Raw genomic sequence first — 20,915 nt, forward strand, 5'->3', positions numbered from 1 at the left:
ATCTCGGTGCACGATATCGTATAGGCCCCATATAACGGTAACCACCCGATATTCGGTATTTGATGATTGTAGCAAATTTTGCAATGAAATTGTTTGAAAACATCCACAAAGGGAGTTCTTCCGATACATTACCCTCTGGAAGAGTATTGCTTTATAGGTCCACGATTCTTTATGGGTCCACGATTATTAGAATTCATAAAGGGTACTACACCTGTGACAGAAAATTATTGTGGGTCCAGGTCGTCGTATAGGCCCCATATATCAATACTTCCCTATATTCGGTATTTTGAAGATTTTAGCTACATTATTCACCGAATTTTTTTTTGAATTTCGTATTTGAAGTTCCTAACAGGTACAACAGCCTAGGGCAGAAAATTGTCTGCACAGGTCCAGGTCTTCGTATAGCCCGATGTAACGGTTCCACTATATTCGGAGTTGATGATGTTATCTACATTATCACCGGAATTGTTTCAAATTTGGTATTTGAAGTTCGTAATGGACAAAAAAAATGTCCGTGCAGGTCCGGTCTTAGTATAGCCCCATAAACGATACCTCCCAATATTCGGTATTTTGATGATTGTAGCCAAATTTTTCAATGAAATGGTATAAACTACAACAGAAGTTTCTTCTGAGTACTTTCCCCCCGGAAGACAAATATATATAGGTACACGTCTCCCCCTCCATATAACGATACCTCCCAATATTCGGTATTGATGCGATTTTAGCCACATTTTTCAGTGGAATTGTTTCAAATTTGGTATTTAGGGTTCGTAATGGGTACTACAGCCTATGACAAAAATTGTATATACAGGCCCATGTCTTCGTATAGCACCCTATATAACGATACCTTCCGATAGTCGGTATTTTCACATTTTATGGACACTATTAACGGAGTTGTTTTAAAATTTCATATATAATTTGTCATGGGTACTACAGTCTATGACAGAAAATTGTCGCGGCAGGTCGTGGTCTTCGTATAGCCCCATATAACGATACCCCGAATATTCGGTATTTTGATGATTTTAGCGACATTATATTTCGGAGTTACTTCAAATTACGTATTAAGAATTCGAAAGGGGTATTACAGCCTATGACAGAAAATTGTATATGCAGGCCCACGTCTTCCTATAGGCCTCATATATCAGTATGTCCCTATATTCGATTTTTTGACGATTTTTTGTTCTATATTTACCCAAATTGTTTGAAATTCGTATTTGAAGTTCCTAATAGGTACCACAGCCTGTGACAGAAATTGTCTGTGCAGGTCCAGGTTTCGTATAGGCCCATATATCAGTACCACCCAATATTCGGTATTTAAAGATTTAACTACATTATTCCCCGGAATTTTTTCAAGTTTCCTATTTGAAATTGTAATGGCTTATGACAAAAATTGCCTATGCAGGTCATCGTATAGACCCTAATTTAAAGGCTATATTTTGCATTTTTAAGATTCTAACAGAATTTTTATGGATTTAATTTTTTTGTTTTGAAAATTTCCAATTCTTTCCAAATTGTGATGTGTATTCAAAATTCGTTTCGGCCGAACTTACTGCTTCTTACTTGTTATTTGTGTTATTGCTCCGAACATAAATTTTTCTGCCACTGCATGCAAATCAATCAAATTTTAATTAAAATTGTGTTCGTTTTTATTATTATTTTAATGTTGTTTTTTAATACTTTTTTTTATTATATCCCTACAACACTATGTGTTGGGGGTATATAAGTTTGATTGGGCCAAAAATTATGTAACACCTCGAAATATTGGTTCCCACATAGGAAAGTATATAGGGATTTCCTAGCTCGCCGAGCTGAGTCGATCTAGCTATGATGTCGTCCGTCCGTCTGTCCGTCTGTCCGTCTGTCCGTCTGTCCATGTTAATTTGTAATCACTCTACAGGTCGCAATTATGGCCCGATCTTTACGAAATTTAGAATGGAGGTGGGGCTAGGGTCAGAATAGAACCCTATTTCTTTTGGAGATGATCGCATAATATTAGGGGTCGAAATGGACCAAAAACTGAAAAAATTTCGGATTTTGCAGTAGCTATACAGGTCGCAATTATAGACCAATCGAATCGGAATTTCGCATGTAGCTAGAGTTTAGGGCGGAGAAGAAGCCTACCAATTTGGGTGGTCATCGGATAATATTTAGCGGGTAAAATAGACCATATCTTTTGAGTTGAAAAAATTCAAATTTTTCATTAAACCGCGAATATTTTAAATCGCGGCGACATCACAAAGCCATGACAAGGTTACTCCTGATCTTTACATTTATGTTAACATCCAACAAAACGAATATATAGCAACATATGTGCGATATATGTCTATCAAAGAAGATATGCTTGAAAGATCTCTTATATGTCGAGAACGGCTGAATGATTTCGACAGTTCTCATTAATTCAGAATGGCCTCTTGGCAGGAAAGAAACAACGTTTAAAAAATCGCATAAAAATATCTCTCTAAAGATGAAAATATGATTTTGTAAAATTTTCTCATATTTTTCAATTTTGTCATATTTTTGGCATATTTTCATTTTGAATTAAACATTGGTAATATTTCTACAGCTAACAAAACTAAGTAGTTAGGATATCAGGATATCATATACAGATCGCACTTATGGCCCGATTCTTATGAAATTTTGCATGGGGATAAGATGAGGGTCGGAATAGAAGCCTACTCTTTTGAAGATGATCGCCATATATTTAGGGGTTGAAGTGGACCAAAAAGTGCAAAATTGTCTGCAGGTCGTAATTATCGCCCGATCCTCACGCACATTTGAATGGGGGTTACCGGACATTGCAAAAGCCAAGCAGTTTGGATGGCCATCCAAAAATATTCAATCTGTGAAGGAGTTTGCCAACTTTTGTAGACAAAATACGAAAATGTCTATTCCAGTGACTTTTTGGATAATTCACAAATACAGGAAAGACGCACTTCTGACTATTTCGTTAACGCTGATTTAGTTGAAGAATATAGTCAATTGGCTGTATCTCATATAGATGCGTTTCAGTCAAAAAACTAATAATACATGGTTATCTTTTGCCACTTCTGAGAGACTATGGGTCTATGGGAAATATTGGTTCCAGATCTAGGAAGACCATTTACGTGCAACATCTACCAATAAATTGAAAATGAGCAAATTATTTTATGTTGCTATTATTCGAAAATTAGAGAACGAAACCTAATGGTTTTTCTTTATTATTTGTCACATACCTTGTGCAATTCTTTCGAGTATCTCGCCTATATGAACTGTATCGTTTATTATAGTGTTGTAGGGTATTCAACGGTCGGCCCCGCTCGACTGTAGCCTTTGCTTACTTGTTTTTCTATTAATTTTGGTTGCAATAATACCTAACCCCACCCCATCCTCACCCATACACCCTCTTCGAATCATTCTCCATTTGTTTACTTCTGGCAATAATCATTAATCAATTTCAAAACATTAACTCTTAACTGGAATGGTGGCCAATAAATCTCGGAATTTCTCAGCCATTGTGTTCTTGTTGTTGCAGCTGCTTTGTTACGGCATTCGAACCAAAAAAAATAATTATCCTGTATAAATATTGTTAGAAAAACAATGAAACAGAAAAACATTTATTAATGTCGATTTATTCCTAATTCCAATTTCAAAAATACCGATTGGGCAATTTGTCGCTGGGAGAGAACTGAAATGAATTGAAATGAAATGAAAAAAAAAGAGAGAGAACGTGTCAGAGACGCCAGCCATTCAATCTTCAAATCCCAACTGAAGGTCATTTATTGCGGCAATTATTATCCCCTTGAGATCGGCATCAAGCAGCAGCAACAACAACAACAACAAAAAACGAGAAAGAAAAAAAGTATGTGACCAAATCAATTCCCGTTAAACTCACCTGGGCAAAAGTGACAGTAATTGGTTTAAAGGCAATGATGCTAATATATTGGAGAGACAAAGGAGAGAGAGAGAGAGAGAAGGGAGATTTTCAAAGAATTTCATTTGAAAAGAAATTTGTTAGTTTTAAATTTTGAAATAGAGTGAGACGCACAAACTGTGACTCTAACTACTGCTTTGATAGAAATAATTCGGCCAAGAGTTCAAAGTCCTTATTGACACTATGCCAATGAATTGAAATATAGATGGCGTTCAGTGAAAAAAGTTGTGTGTCGGAGTTTGTGTTGTAGGACGGTCTTTCTCATTTTAATACCCTACACCACACCGTGGTCAGGATATTATGTCTTTGTGCCTTTGTATGTAACATAGAAAAGCATGTGAGGTAGACCCATAGTTACTTTCGAGGATCTTCATAGAATCGCATTCTGAGTCGATTTATGCACGTCCGTCCATCTGTCAATATATTTTTGTAAACAAAATGCAGGTCGCATTTATAATCCGATTGAGATGAAATTTCCAAACAAGATTTCTTTGGCCCAAGGATGAACCCTATTGAAATGAAAATTATTGGCCAAAATTTAGATATAGCTCCTCTATATATTTTCCCCACAATCGTTATATGAACTTCGTAACGACGATATTTGGAGACATATATTAAATACAGCTCACAAATACATTGCCAAATTTTATCAAGATCGGGTCAGATTTGGATATAGCTTCCATAGACATATCTTCATCCGATTTCTTGTTTTTTTGTTCACCAAATGGTTAATATGGCGCCCAATGTAGAAGTGGGGTTGGAGCCTCAAAGTAGTTTCCCTTATCTTTCATAGCTCCCAGGGTTACGGCCGTCTGAGAATTCATCTAAAGCCCACAAACACAGATTTACTTCCGTTCTAAAAAAAAAATCGATCAAGAGTGTAATACCTTTACTGAGACTAATCAAAATATAGATGGCATTAACATAGAAGGTTGGAGCCGGTACTAAACACATTCTTATTTCCTTTTTATGGCCGAAAAAGAAACGACTAAGAACTCCATGGTGACTATTAAGACTATGCTGAAAAATCAAAATGTAGATGGCGTTGAAACTACATCGAAGTCGGACTCTATTTTTAAGTCTGAATCGGAAACTAATTTACTTTTCCACTTTATGACATCTAGCGTCACGAAAGTCTGCAATTTCGTCTAGAAACGCCTAACCTAGATCTCGATCCTGGTTTTAAAACGGAAATCGGTCAAGAGTTCAATTCCCTATTCCCTACCCAAAAAATAGATGGCGTTTAATAGAGAGGTATAGGAGTTGACTTCTGTGCTTTATGCCTGAGCTAGAAAAGAGGTTTTTTGTAGAACCAATGGTAACAGAAATCTCTGATTTCATCTAGTGTCAGTTGATAAAGTCTTATTTTATTTGTGGGTGCCCTAGGGTGTCGATATTTTAAAATCCATTCAATATAAAAAGGTTGGAGCCTGTGCGAAACAATTCGTATTCCTTAAATTGCCGAGAAGAAAATGAACAAGAAGCTCAATGGTGACTATTAAGGCTATGCCGGAAAATCGAAATGTAGATGGCGTTCAAACTACATCAAGTCTATCTTTTAAGTCTGAGTCGGAAACTAATTTACTTTTCCACTTTATGACATCTAGGGTAACGATAGTCTGTAATTCATCTAGAAACGACTAACCTAGATCTCAATCCTGGTTTTTAAAACGGAAATCGGTCAAGAGTTCAATTCCTATTTCACTACCAAAAAATAGATGGCGTCCAATATAGAAGTAGATGCTGAGGTCTGTGCTTTATGCCTGAGCTAGAAAAGAGTTCTTTTTTTGAGAAACCAATGGTAACTACAATCTCTGATTTCATCTAGTGTCAGTTTGATAAAGTCTTATTTATTTGTGGGTGTCCTAGGGTGTCGCGAAAAGGATATTTCAAAATTCCGGAGTATTTGAACATGGTTTTGAAAATTCATATTTAAAAATACAAATGTAAGGATAAAATCTTTAAACCCCAACCCCATTACGTGCCTACGCATCAAAAGTGACCCACATGTAAAATATTAAAATTCCTTAATATCCATTACATATTGGAAGACACAAGGAGGTGGTAGGTTGTGAAGGATATCAGGGTCCTTGAAATGTTCTTTTCGGCCATTATTCAATTCAATTTCAGCCACAATTAAGTTTGTGACCTTGGGAAATTATTGAAATTTTAACGCCATATTTTCACAAAACATTTAAATGGCCTTGTAATATTACAACTGGGGGAGAATTGAAGAGAGAGGGGGAGAGAGTGAGGTATTGAGAAAATTCCACTTCATCACCGAACAATTTAATATTGACAGTTTCTTCTTCCTTTTCTCGACATTGTTATGACAATCTTAAGGACATTTCATTATTATTAGTTAGGCAAACATTATTCTCCATATTGTCAGCAGCAGCAGCAAACAACAACAAACTAGTCAAAAGTCAGGGGACATGAAACCTCCTCTCTCTTGACATCTTCAACTTGGTGAACTGCTCTACAAAATTATTAATGGCCATGACAAATGAATTTTCGTACAACTTCCCATTTTCTCACCCTACCCCGGGGTATTGGCATTTATAAGTTATTTTGCTTATGTGTGTGTGTGTTGGCGAGCATGTTTTGTTGTCTTTTGCCATTGTTGTACTAGAAGAGGTCACGTAATGTTATGTCCCCTCAGGAAAATGCCAACAACAACTAATAAATAAATTTTCCTTCTTCCTTCGGTGGATTGAAAATAATTCAAATGTCCCGCAAACTAACCAAATTTGAAGCCTCAACCATGGGGTTTTGTAAACGCTCCTAATAATGAAATAATAACACCTCAGAGACCTTGGAGATTTTTTGTGGCGGGGGAATTTAGACATAAATTACATTTCAGATGCCACCGAATGTGATAAATTTGTAGAAAGCAAAAGTCATGAATTAAATTGAGTGAAATTAATCGAGATGGGAATCCTTTTGGTGGGGGGAGGGGGGTGGGTCTGAGGGAGAGGCCTGCCCATAGGGAACAAGAAATAATGTGGCATGTCAGGTCAATGGGTAAATGTGGATGTAATTTAAATTAACTGGAGCGACAAGTTTTTTCGGAAGTGGGGAAATTAGGCCGTTAATAAAAATAATATAGGAATAAATATTAGGAAGGATATGTGACACTCTGTACCACTATCTTTACCCAAAAAAAAATAATGAGTTATATATGCTGACAGATTCGATTTTCCTTGACAGTAGTTCGAATATTTGTCATGGAATATTATACTGCAGTGTCCTGAAAACCAATTTCGAAAATGCTGAACCATCTCTTAATGCCAAGCCATTAACATTTTCACTCCTAAAAGTATGCCCTTAATCAAAAAGTAATCTCTAATAAAGAAGAATATAAAACTGTAAACATAGATGGCGCCCAATGTCGAAGTTGAGGTTGAAGTCTTAAAGGAGGGCAGTGTGTGATTTCACCCCACAAATGCAGAATTTGCCTTTCTTTCTTCTAAAATAAAAGCGTTAAGAGTTCAATTTCTTAATTATCTACTGAAATATAGATGGCGTGCAATATAGAAGTCGGAGTTTGCAGTCTGTGTTTTAAGCCCGGACTAGAGAAGAGGTTTCCTTTTTCTAACACCGACAATCCCTGATTTCGCCCAGTACAACACATCCACCCTCCAATTTATACGTAGTCAAACTATAGAAATATAGATAGTGTTGAAGATGTTGAATATGGATGGTGTTGTGTATGAAGTCTGTGCTTACAGCCTGAGACAGCAAGTAACTTCTTTTGTTGTTTATATGACATATAGGCTAACCACAGTCTGCGGTGTCGCTAGAGCTTTCATACTCAGACTTTGGCCTCTTTTTTGATAAAAATAAATCGGCCAAGAATGTCATTTCCGTATTTAGATTATAAAGATAAGACCGAAATAGAAAAGAGGTTTCCTTTTTCTAGCACTCATTTTTAACGACAGGTCCTGATTTCGCCCAGTACCTGCCAAATATATACGTTGTCAATTATAGAATATAGATGGCGTTATAGAGTTGTAGATGAAGTCAGTGCTTGAAGCCTGAGACAGAATGTAACACCTGTTTTGTTATATAATATCTAGGCTAACCACAGTCTGCGGTTTTGCCTGAGCTTTCAAACACAGAATTTGATATCTTTGTGAATAAAAATAAATCGGCCAAGGAGTTTGATGTCCGTATTATAATAGTCTGTATATAGATGGTGTTCACTGTAAGTTCCGCGGTTGGAGTCTGTGTTGTAAGACTGAGTCGGGTAGCTACTTGATTCTTTCATGAGATCTAGAATAACACTCTAATTTCTGCTAGAACTGGATTCCGATTGTGCTGAAAGAAAGCGGTTACGAGCTTCATGCTTCATAATTGAGACTATACCATTGAATTGAAACGTAGATTGGCGTCAATATAGGAAGTGGGTTGATGTCTGCGCTTTATGCCTGAGTTAGAATGCAGATAATTCCTCTTCTTATGAGACTTCCAATTCGTCTAGGAGTTGCAAAGACAGACGTAGATGCCTTTCTGATGGAAGAAAAGAGATTTTAACTAAATTGAGATGGAAATCTCTTTGCAATTATGATCATTACTTCCTAAAGTCCTCAATCATGTTTTTATTAAGAATTAAGTTAGCTTCTGTTTCACATTCGTATCAAAGTACCTAAAAGTATGCACAAAACTCGAAGGTAATCCCTAAATTCGTCATAATTAACATTTGAGTAATGATGGCGCCCAACATAAATAATTTATGAAATATTAAAGGTACTCTTTGGAATTGGAAAGAATTTTGGGAACTCTCCTTTTTATCATTCCATTGTATTAGTAGCCATCATGTTTTAGTTTTTTCAGTTCAAATCCACCTAAATCCTTCTCTTGTATATGTATTTATAGTTCGCCATTTCGGAATGGCGTGGCCCCGCTCCATTTTACTGGAATTTAATTCTTTTTAACTTTTCGTAGGGTCTATTTGTTTAGAGGGTAGATTATGATTCATTCATTGCAGCAAAATTTTATTACTCTCCCTAAAAGTATGCTTCGCAAAGTTATGCTTTTGAAAACTCCCTAGTCGTGCAGTGCTGATATGTAGATGGCGCTTCGTAGACATTATTAGACAGCTCCAAAGGACTTGTTTTGTCCATTTCAACAAATCTGAAGAATTTTTTTAAAACATCGGTACGTATCTCGTCAGCAGGTTGGAGAGGTCACAAGTATTGACCTGTAGGAAAGACCCTGATTTGGAAAATGAGTATGAATTTGTAAAATGCATTATCATCAACCCTATGCCAAATTATCTTCATGTATAGCTACCTTTCTGAATAAATTCTTTTTAAGACCGAGTAATGGGAGCAATATAAGACAGAATTTCAGTTAGATTTGGCAGAAAATGAAATCTAATCTTGCGGTTTATTAATTAAGAGCCTGAAAGCATGCAATGTGTTGATTAAATTTATTGGTATGGTGTTACCAGATCCAAGCTCACAATTATTTTTCTTTGTGCTATTGTTACTAATCGATGAAAATCGGTAAATTAATGTCAGGTGAGTTTATTTAAAAAATAATAATTTTCTTTCACAATCAACTGACATATGTTACAAATAAAACAAGCACCCACCTAACATGGAAACCTCTCAAATGCCATTCACAAATTTTACATGAAAATACTTTTTACACTAAGTGGCATACCTACTTCAAAAAAGTGTTCTACAATTAATCTTTAACATTTAAAATCGCAAACAATTAATTACCCAACACAAGCCATCAAATCTCTTTAATCCGCAAAATTATACCTTCACAGTGCATATGTTTTCTTCTTCTTTTTCGACAATTGTTGTAATTAGCAAAATTGCGACGTTAATTAAATTCAGAAATTAATCTACATTCGGTAATGCCAAGACGACGACAATTGTCAAATTTACATAATCATTTCTTTAAATTTTGGTGGATCAAAAGGCAGGAATGCAGTAAGGAGATCCAAAAAAAAAAGAGTTATAAAACTCGCATTAATCGTTGTGGTTCAACAAAAACCTCACCACCACACACACACACTCAATTATGAGGCATTAATGACACCATCAGACACGTGTATCCAGGTATGGAGGCACGACATGGATTTGGTTTCCCTCACAGGAAGTGTCAGGTAGACTGCTTTTGGGTTTAACCTTATGGCTTGTTTCAAATCCTCCACTCTCCCACCCTTCTCCCCCTTCCCCCACCTCTACTTAATTTTTATGATGCCTTTTCATATATATTTTTTGTTGGTTGATATGGGGATATGCATGGCAGCCATAAACTCAACATGACAGTAGATTTTCGGGGGAAAATCTTTGTTATTGCCCTGATTTAATTTAATTATCCACACGCCGAATGCAGAACAGAATGGATTCATAATTAATATGAAATCTGGATAACAACATTTAATGAGTTGCTGTTATTGTGTTGTGTTGTTGATAAGAAACGTGTGAATTAATGGCAGATTGTTATGGCATAATTTTCGGATTTCCTTTGTTTTGTTTATCTCAAACTATTCGCAATAACCTGTTTAAGCAGGTAACATATATGTAACCTTGATTTGAAGCACGTTTTCTGAGCAGGTGGAACTCGATAATCAAAAGCTGCAATAAATATTCATTGAATTTTATCCAAAACAATATTCATAACATTTTCATTATGAGAAAGAAATGAAAAGAGGGGGAAAATATGTTACTTGGAACTAGCGGCATCTATGCTTCAATATTAGTCGATATTTTAAATGGTCTATTTAGGCGTGATTGGCTAAATGTGTATAGCTATTATCTTCAAATTTTAAATGAGAATTCAAATTTTAAATGAGACTAAGACTTGCCAGAGGATTTGTCGCTTTTTAGAAGCTGGTATATACTTTGATTGTTTTAAACTTAACAAAGAACGCCATCTCGATATGGATATTGAACTAATGGGGAAATTTCTGAGATATATAAAAAATTGAGACAGATTGAGGGATATTTAAAATAAATTCATTCAAGGACATGCTAAGATATAATGAGCCATACTAAGGCAGGAAAATGTATTGTGGAAAACTTAACAATAGATGGCGTACATGGAAGAGTAGTATTGACAATTGACCTAAAGCTGTGAGCTTGAAATTTTACATTAGGTTTACTATTAGGCTAAAGTAGAGAGTTGTGAAAGGGTTCTTTGAAATTCATCTTTAAAGGTATTAACAGATCATTGAATCGATAATACATTTTAGTAAAGTTCCATATTAATTCGGAAATTTGGAAAAATGTTGATAACTGAAAATAAAACAATTAATTTGGGGTGTAGGTGTTAGTTCTGAAATTTAAGCGTTGAAAAACCTTAGTATTATCTTTGAAACTGAAATTCAAGGAGATAATTTTTGATGGAAAACCTAACACTAGATGTCGTTTATATGCTAAATATTAACTCAATAACTGCCTGGTGGAACGACTAAAGCTATGATTTTTTCATTTTGCATGAGAATTATTAAGGGTGCCAAGTCGTAAGACATATCGGGGTGTTTGGAAATCCATCCTATAAATGTAAAAAAAATACGTGATATTTTAAGATATTTGAAGAACAGGTGTGAAGGTATGAAGGTGTAGTCAACAGCGAAATATAAATGAAATAGCAGAGTTTTAGGCGGTCAAAAAATGGAATAAATTTTCACAGCAATTAATGGAATATTTTGACATAAATTATAGGTTAAGTTGAAAAGAGGTGGGCGAAAACGATCGCCACATGTCCTGGGGACATACAGTCAAGCTAATGTGCTCTTGACTTTGAGTTTTTTGAAAGACGACAGGCAGTTTACAGTCTATTATATTGAAATTCAGTGCCTTAACAGAATTCCTTAACTTTTTTATTTTATTTACCATGATCAGGGGCTCAATCCTTGTTCTGTGAAAATGTGGAATTTTGTGGAAAATTAAGCAAATATTTTTAATTTCATATTTTCCTAGAACAAAAATCCACTACCTGTCTTGGTCTGCCGTTCCCTAAGAATTTCAATCTAATATTTGCAGAGAAATGCTCCAAAGTTTCATCTTCTTCTCCGCATGCTCTGCATATGCTGTTACCTGCATAACCTATCTTGTACAGATGGGCTGTATGCCGGTGGTGGCAGGGGACCCGTGAGGATGCTTGTTACCCAATTGATCTCTTTCTTGCCAATAATAGAAGGTTCTTCGTTTTTATCTCTTTGTGGTCGCCCCATAGGATTTTTGCCGTTTTCTCTATGCCTTCATTGTTCCAAAGGGATATATGTGGGCGTTTCTTGCCCATGCCTTTAACTCTAGACGTGACACATTTATAATAAGAGGGGTAAAATCGAAATGAAATTGTGGTATATTTTAATGACAGCGCCATCTTGATTTTGAAATTTAGCAGAGAGGTTGCTCATTGAGAAATATGAACAAACTCTATTGGTCTATTTCAGAACCTGAAAGAATGCACCAATCTTGAATTTCTCCCGATATTAAAAACGGAAAATCGGTTATTACAGTCTTGTAGTTTTGGAAAAGATCATATATATTTCTATGAAAAAACGACATCTTTATGTTAATATCAAATAAATCAATTGAAGTAAAAAATACAAATTAAAAAGGTAATTTTGACGGATAATAATTCAGGATTTTAGCGGAAATGAATACTATGGGCATCAATGATAATACGTTGGGGTTTTTTCACAATGAAAATTGGCTAAAAGATGGCGTACTTGCATATACTTCGTATCAAATTAACAATAACTGTCAAAGGTAAGGTTCAAGGTGTGATCTTGCTTGTGCATGAGGATGGAGATAAAAATGTAGAGGATATTTAGAATTTCGTAAAAATCCAAAACTACATTTAACATTTGATAACATTTGGGGACTTCATCAAAGACATATAATATAATAAGATGGGACATTTCTTCAAAAGATGTACTTTTCTTCAAAAGTGGCGTTGGCTGTGGAAAACATATGTTATGTCACGATATCGTGACATAGCATTATGTTATAATTTAACAGAAGCTGACACTTTTTAAGAGTTGTTGTTGATTTTATCGATTCAATGTATAAGGAAATGCTCTGGAATAGATTTTTGAGAGGCATATCTATCATACCTGATATTTTTTCCGCGTATTTCCGCCATTTTTTCGGCGATTTCATATTTTTCTAAAATTTCCAAGCATTTCTTTTATGTCGCCTGCCATCTGTACCTGATTAAAGAATTAAAGCCCATATGCATTTTGTCCAGTCTTTATAGTTTATGTCTTTGAAGAAGTACTTAGTTCTTCAAACTGAGTACAAGATGGCGCATAAGTCGCCATGTAAAAAATGTGTTCATTGTTTGGTAAAAAACCTAGTGTTTAAAATTGGTTAAATTTTATGCCTCTGCAACTCAGAACACTATCTGACGGATAATTCAGATTCAATAAATAGAGATACCAACTTCTTTTCGTTTCTGTATCAAAAATAACATAGTTACTCAAAATTCTACTTTAATGCCTAAAAGTATGCTCTAATAGTTCCTCTTCTCTATTTACAAGTATTTATTTGTTTAGTAAATTCTAAAGTCCTAAGCCTTTGATTCCAAAAATGAACTCATCTTCATATGACAACTTAATATTTAATGGCTTTCGTGCATCTCCACTTTGAAGTGTTTCATAAATATTCCATTGACAGAAACCATTGACTTTACGATGTGCACACTCAAGGAGAGAAAATCTCTTGATTCCCTCTTCGCCTCGCCTCATCCATCTCCTCCTCTAGCTGCGGGGAAATTAACAGGAAATCACAGAAAATAACTAAAATCCTGTAGTGGCAAAACAGGTAAACTACGAAAACAACAACAAGAACACCAACAACCCGAGGATGATGGTGACGACTTAAATGAGGATAAATGGCTAGGATTTGAGACACTCAAATGCCACATAACCTCATTTCCGGAGGAGCTTAATGTTTATCAGTGTTAAGTGTTTATATTTATTTAATTTCTCGAGAGTAACTTTCGAAAAGGATAATTGTGGGTGGGTGTGGCTCAACAACAGCTGTATGGCAAACAGTGGGGATGCAGTGATATTGAAATTGGCATTTTTAAAATTGTAAGCCAATCTGTTTAGCCATAAGCAAGTTATGTGCTCGAAAACTTTCTCCCCATGCACATTTTCAATATTTAAAAATTTATTCAATATCATTTTTCCTCCGCAAAAGTTCATGATATCCTTTTAGGCATCAGGATTGCCTCTTGAAAGCTAAACTCAAAATAGCAACACAAGTTTAAGTTGAAGAAAATATCCTCTGGCCCGAATAACTTTTCTCTTAAGAATGAATTTTGCCCTATGAGTTTTAGATTACCCCTCAGGGGAGGAACTATTTGACAAACTTATAATCACCTACCTTCCTCCCCGAAAAAAAAAAATGAAAAATGATTTCCAAAACAAAATTTGAAAATCATCGGCCAAGTTAATGTTTGGCGGCCTCCGGCAATAATTGTTTTTTTTTTTCTCCGGCCTTTAAGCGTTCCTTTATTCCTTGATCATGATTGTCATTTGCAAAAAGTTTGTCTGAAGGGCAGGAAAAAAAACAAAATACATTCCGCCCATTTTGCTTTTATTACTTCGATAAAAAAAAAAGTTTTTGGTGCTCCAAACATTACTTTTGGCATATTTTAATAATTTGTCATTAAATTTGTAAAAATAAATCAGATTGGAAGTCAACCATAAAACAATTAAATTTTTATTTTTATTGTTGGACGAAAAATTTACATAAATTATGTTTATGGGCGGAAATAATGGGTTTACTTTTTTTGGGGGCAAAGAAACATATCAGTTTCACTTTTTTTTTTGGGGAAAGTTTACAAAGAAAGGAAGATTGGTAAGCCAGGGTACCAAAAAAAAATGACAGGGTAGGACTTTGAATAGGATATTGAATGTATTGTAGAACGCCAAGAAGTTTTCAAGAAGCAACAAGGATATCTTCTCGGAGAAGAAAAGGAGACCTTCTCAAAAGGGGGGGAAAATACAGGAGAACTTTTTCATGGAAGACCTGGATGCCTTCTGATAACGACTTGAGGTCATCTCTGAGAAGAGCTTGACATATTTTTATGGAGGAGCTTGAGATCTTTTTATAGAATAGTCTGAGGCCTTCATATATAAGTCCTGGAGGTCTTTTCAAGATGACCTGGAGGATTTTTCATTGAGACATATAGGTATTCTCATAGATGACCTAGAGGTTTTCTCAAAGAAGAACTAGAGGTTTTCTCAATGAAGGTCCTTTTTAAGAAACCTGAAGGTTTTCCTCGTACAAGACCTGGAGGTATTCTTCATAAAAGTCCTGGAGAAGAAGTCTTCTCATAGAAGGGCTGATCGACTTCTTCACAAAAGAGGCGAAGGTCTTCTTCATAGAAGATCTGAAGGTCTTCTTCTTCCTAGAAGACCTGGAGGAGGTCTTCTTCTTCCTAGAAGACCTGGAGCAGGTCTTCTTCTTCCTAGAAGACCTGGAGGTCTTATTCTTCCTGGAAGACCTGGAGGTCTTCTTCTTCATAGAAGACCTAGAAGTCCACTTATTCATAGAAGACCTGAAGGTCTTCTTCATAAGAAGAGCTGAAGGACTTCTTCATAGAAGACCTGGAGGTCTTCTTCTTCCTAGAAGACCTGGAGGTCTTCTTCATAGAAGACCTGGAGGTCTTCTTCGTAGAAGACCTGGATGTATTCTTCATAAAAGTCCTGGAGAAGAGGTCTTCTCAAAGAAGGGCTGATCGTCTTCTTCATAGAAGATCTGGAGGTCTTCTTCTTCCTAGAAGACCTGGAGGAGGTCTTCTTCTTCCTAGAAGATCTGGAGGAGGTCTTCTTCTTCCTAGAAGACTTGGAGCAGGTCTTCTTCTTCCTAGAAGACCTGGAGCAGGTCTTTTTCTTCCTAGAAGACCTGGAGGTCTTCTCACAGAAGAAGGTCTGGAGGTCTTTTCACAGAAGAAGATCTGGAAGACCTGGAAGTCTTCTTTTTTCCTAGAAGATCTGAAGAAGAAATACTGGAGGTCTTCTAATAGAAATATAGACCGGGAGGTCTTCTCACAGAAGAAGACCTGGAGATCTTCTTACAAAAGAAGACCTTGAGGTATTCTTGCAGAAGAAGACTAGGAGAAGACCTATAGGTCTTCCAATGGGATAAGACCTGGAGGTCTTTTCATAGAAGAAGACCTGGTGGTATTCTCATAGCATAAAACCTGAGGTCTTTTCATAGAAGAAGACCTGGAGGTCTTTTTCATTTAAATGTAAAAGGGCTTTGGAACATCTCTCGTCATCAAAAATAATAACTTAAGTTCTCCCATCAAAAGTCCCCCGTTACAGCCGTTAACTGAGAAGACATTAATGGTAATAATCGCCGTTATTTATCCTCCATTGAATTACATCATTATTTGGCAGTTTAAAAGAAAAGTTTTGACAACTTTAACGTTACGTAAGGGGAAACGCTGGCATGGCGTTTTATGACTTCCTCTACACACATGCTGCTGATACGACGAGGGGGAAGGTGCGTTCGGGAGGGAAGCACAATACGTTAAACCACAACATTCCAAACAAATTTGTGTCAATATTTAATAAATTACCCAAAGGAGACAAGGCGTGGGTGGTGGGAGGTTGGGTTGGAGGTTGAGATGATTGCCTGCCAACCAACCAATTGTTGGTTGGTTGGATGGTTCGATGGTTTGTTGGTTGGTTGTTTGGTTGTATTACCCGAACATTAACATAAGCATGTAAGTAATCGCTGACAATTGTTGTTGCCGTTATTGTTTGTTAACTTTAACTTTTTGGCAGCCCTTGCGAATACAACATCTGTGAGCGTTAAAGTGGTTGTGTGTGAACATGTGAGCGTGTGTGTGTGCATTTGTGTAACTCAAGTATTTTCAATAAAAGTTTAAAATTCCTTCGAGACTCATATGTTTTTGGCTTTTGGCAAATGTTTGCAAACGTTGCGCCCAGCACCTGCTCCGGCCAGGCTGGCTGGCTCATCACATGCCCACGATTCGACCCAATTTCGATGGGTGATGAAAAAAATAATTCTGAAATAAATTGAAATTTACCACCAACAACAGCAGCAGCTACCATCACAAAGACAACAACAGCAACAACAAAAAAAGTGAACTGCACAACCACAACAGAGATCAACCAGCCGGGCTATTGGATTTTTTTTTTTTTTTTTTTTTTTTGATGCCATCGGAACTCCACAATATAGCTGTTGTGGGCAGAGACCGTTTGAGTTTTTTTTTATTGTTATGGGAATTTTTATCTTCTAATTTAGTCGAACACTTTTGTTGGTGTTTTTTTTTATCCTTTCTCTGATTTGTTTTCAATTTTATTCAATAAAATGCGGTGAGTCAGTGCCAAAGGGGCACACAGTGTTGGGAAAACTTGATTTAGTTGGGAAAAAAAGGAATATATGTTCCAGGAATTTCGGGAGACAGTGGAAGAAGACTTTTGTGACTTTTTACATTTTTTCCAGGTATAGAAGAGAAGTTGGTTGTTTAAATATAAATTCCATAGAAAAATTTCTTTCGAAAAAGTTCTGGAGGGGGGTTTTTAAGCAACTTTCAATACATGTAGGCCCATTGAAGAACCCTGCTACAGACTCAAGGAATTTGAAGAGGTCTTCCTATAAAACGAGTTTTTTGAGTAGTTTTCTCAATACATGCCAGGGAATTAGAGTCCCATGTCAAGTGATTGTTTCACAATTAATTATTCAAATTTTTGTAGCACGCTTTTAGGCGAGCCCAACAATTCTTGAATTTAAACGAAACTCTATACTAGGTTCCGAAGGAGTGATCAAATATTTTCTTTTTCGTATCTGACAGAGGTCTGATAAAAATATAAAAATCTATCAGATTCAGATTTTATGTCGACTACTTTTTTCGCTTTACATGAGATATTTGATAATTTTTGGAAAAGTTCGCGTTTAATGAGAGTTAAAATTATTTCAAATTTTGACTAATTGTGGGAGAAGTACCAGAAGAAATGGTCCGATCTCTAGCATCTTTCTAACAGATCTTGTGTTTATGGAAATATTGACATTTACCAAGTCTGAGTGGAATCGGGTGTACATCTCGTGTTTTATTAGCTTCATGGATATTCAAAATGTTGACCCTTTGTGGGAGAGGTACCTGAAGGAGTGGACTGATATATTCCATCTACTCAGCAGATCTTGTGTTAGTAGAAATAATAGCATATGTGAAACATGAAGAGAACCAGATGCGTATTTCAGATTTTAGAATAATTTTCATTATTGAAAAGCTTGACGCATTTGTGGGGGTGGTACCAGAAGGAATTATCCGATCTCTGCCATCTTTCTAAGAGATATTGTGTTTATGGAAATATTGAGATACACCAAGTCTGAATGAAATCGGATGTTAATTTCAAGTTTTATGCACTTCATAAATATTCAAAATTTTGACCCGTTGTGGGGGCGGTACTAGAAGGAGTGGCCCATTCATTCCGTTCTTGATACCAGACCTTTTGTTAGTGGAAATATTGAAATGTGCGAAATTTGAAGACAATCGGCCTCTTAGTTCAAATTTTACAAAAGTTTTAAGTTTTCAAAATTTGAACCCGTTGTGGGGGAGGTACCAGAAGGAGTAGTACAATAGCTAACATCTTCACACCACATCTAGCTTAAGTAGAAATATTGGGATGTGTGAAACTTGAAAAGAATCGGACGTTCATTTCGCTTTTTCCAGCTTTATATTTATTCAAAATTTTGACCCATTGTGGTTGAGAAGGAGTATGTGAAATTTGAAGAGAGTTGGATGTTTATTTCGGATTTTATATTCGTTTTGGTTATTCAAAACATTGACCCTTTATATTGTCCGTTTTAGCACCTGACCTAGCATTGATGCAAAGTTGAAGCAAAATCGAATTATCCATTCTCTTTCTATGAGGTAAATTATTTTCTTTGCAAATTTTTCCCTTTGGCGGGGGAGGTACCAGTAGTAGGAGACCAATATTGCCCTTCTCCGAACTCGATCTATGTTTGATAATAAAACTACGATGTACGAAGTTTGGACAAAATCGGACACTACATTCGAGAGTTAACGTGCACACCAGCCAGATAGACAGACGGACGGACGGATATCGCTAGATTTTCTCGAAATGTCCTAAAACGGATTTGTTCCAAAGGGACCAAGGGTCTAAAACTGTTATTTCTTTGCGGCAAGTTTTGGCCGTAACAAATGATATACAACATCTCTAGCCATAAGGCTGAAGGTATACAAAATGCTTAACATAAATGTAGAAAATTTAGCTCTACATATGACATTAACATTACGTGTGGCTGGTATTCACATAATGTTAATGTCATATGTAAAGCTAAATTTTCTACATTTATGTCAAACATTTTTATACCCTCAGCCATATGGAAAGAGTTATTTTAAGAGATAAACAATTTTTTTTAACGACGAAAAATTCGGGAGGATTTTTCCTAAATCGAATATCTCTCTAAAAGGTCTTCTTTACAAATTAGCCCATTGAAGGGTTGCCCTATTTACTTATGACCAAAATCTGCAAAAAAAATCTAAATAGAATTATAAATTTTTTCCCTGCCTAGGAGCACAAAATATCGACCTTTTTCTTATCTCTAGATCTGCAGTATTTCCTAGACAAAAATCCCACCACTGTGACACATTTTTCCTCACACACATCGTCATCGTCATCATCATCAACACCATCGGCCATGAACGTGAAAATCTAACCACAAAGCCACAATGGCAACCGCAAATATGCTTACAACAACAAAAGTAACACCAACAACAACAACAACGCACACAAAACAACAAAACTAAACAAATGTTCATAATAATATCTCAGTGATTTTATTTCATTGTTTATACGACTATGGACTTGATCGGTTAAATGGGCGAATGGACGCTATGTCGGCATGTCCATCTCTGCCTCCCTTCGTTTTGTTTAACCACAAACAAAACAAAACAAAATAAATAAACAAGCGGCGAAAAGAAAAAAAAAAGCCAAATCAAACGAAACCACAGCAACTTTGAATGAAACCAACACCGCAATTTTTCAGAATTTTAGTCTTTGGGCATTGATGTATGGCAACCTGCTGCCGCTGCTGCCGATGAGGCAGAGAGACAGACATAAATACTAACAAGCAAAAAGAATATGCAAAAGTGCTTATAAATCACATTTAGAGACAGATATTAGGGTGGGGTGAGGGGAAATTTGATTTGTTCTACAGATATTGAAGGCACTTGGGAGATTAGGTCCCAGAATTAGTTGAGATTTTCAGGGTTCGTTGGATTATTTGGATTGTGGAAATAATGAGGACTTAAAGGACCCTCCAACTTTTTTAAGACATTAATTATACTCTCTGCCATATGGCTATAGAGGTTATATATGTATTTGACCCTGGGTCTCTTTGGACCAAATCCGTTTCAGGACATGTGGAATCGATATAGAGATGTCCCTCCGTCCATCTGTCTGTCTGGCTGGCTGGTATGCACGATAACTCTCAAAAGGGGAGAATTTGATTTGGTCGAAACTTCGTATAATTTTTTATTGTCAATCTTAAATCAAGTTCAGAGATAGGCAGCATCGATCCACTCCTTCTGGTACCTCCCCCACAAAAGGTCAACATTTTCAAAGAAAATAATTCACATCATTAAAAGAGAAAGTATCATTGGATTTTATTCAAACTTTTTAAGTTAGTGCTAGGTCAGGTGCGATGGAAAATATGGAAAATATCGGTCCAATCCATCAAGTACCTACTCCAGAAAGGGTCAGAATTTTGAATAATTATAACTCTTATAAAATGTGAAATAAGGGTCTGATAGTGTGCAAATTTCGCACATCTCAATATTTTGCATAAGACAAAATCTGGTATGAAAATGGTAGAGATTTGACTATTCCTTCTGGTGCCTCCCCCACAAAGTATCAAAATTTGGAATAATTATAAGTCTTATAAAATGAGAAATAAGGGTGTGATTTTCTCCAAATTCTTCACATCCGAATATTGTTATTAATACAAGATCTAGTTTAAAG

At 36.0% G+C, this 20,915-nt stretch overlaps 1 protein-coding gene across 1 annotated transcript in view; it reads left to right on the forward strand.

Annotated features, from left to right (window-relative positions):
* Positions 1-19,611, forward strand: part of LOC101895932 (tyrosine-protein kinase-like otk) — a 143,664-nt gene extending 124,053 nt beyond the window's left edge. Inside the window, 1 exon segment of the mRNA XM_059123506.1 lies at positions 19,502-19,611. Within this exon segment, the coding sequence (XP_058979489.1) occupies positions 19,502-19,611 (110 nt within the window).
* The last annotated feature ends 1,304 nt before the right edge of the window (positions 19,612-20,915 follow it).

The sequence above is a fragment of the Musca domestica genome, unplaced genomic scaffold (genome assembly GCF_030504385.1).
Source record: "Musca domestica strain aabys unplaced genomic scaffold, Musca_domestica.polishedcontigs.V.1.1 25, whole genome shotgun sequence".
Classification (NCBI taxonomy): domain Eukaryota; kingdom Metazoa; phylum Arthropoda; class Insecta; order Diptera; family Muscidae; genus Musca; species Musca domestica.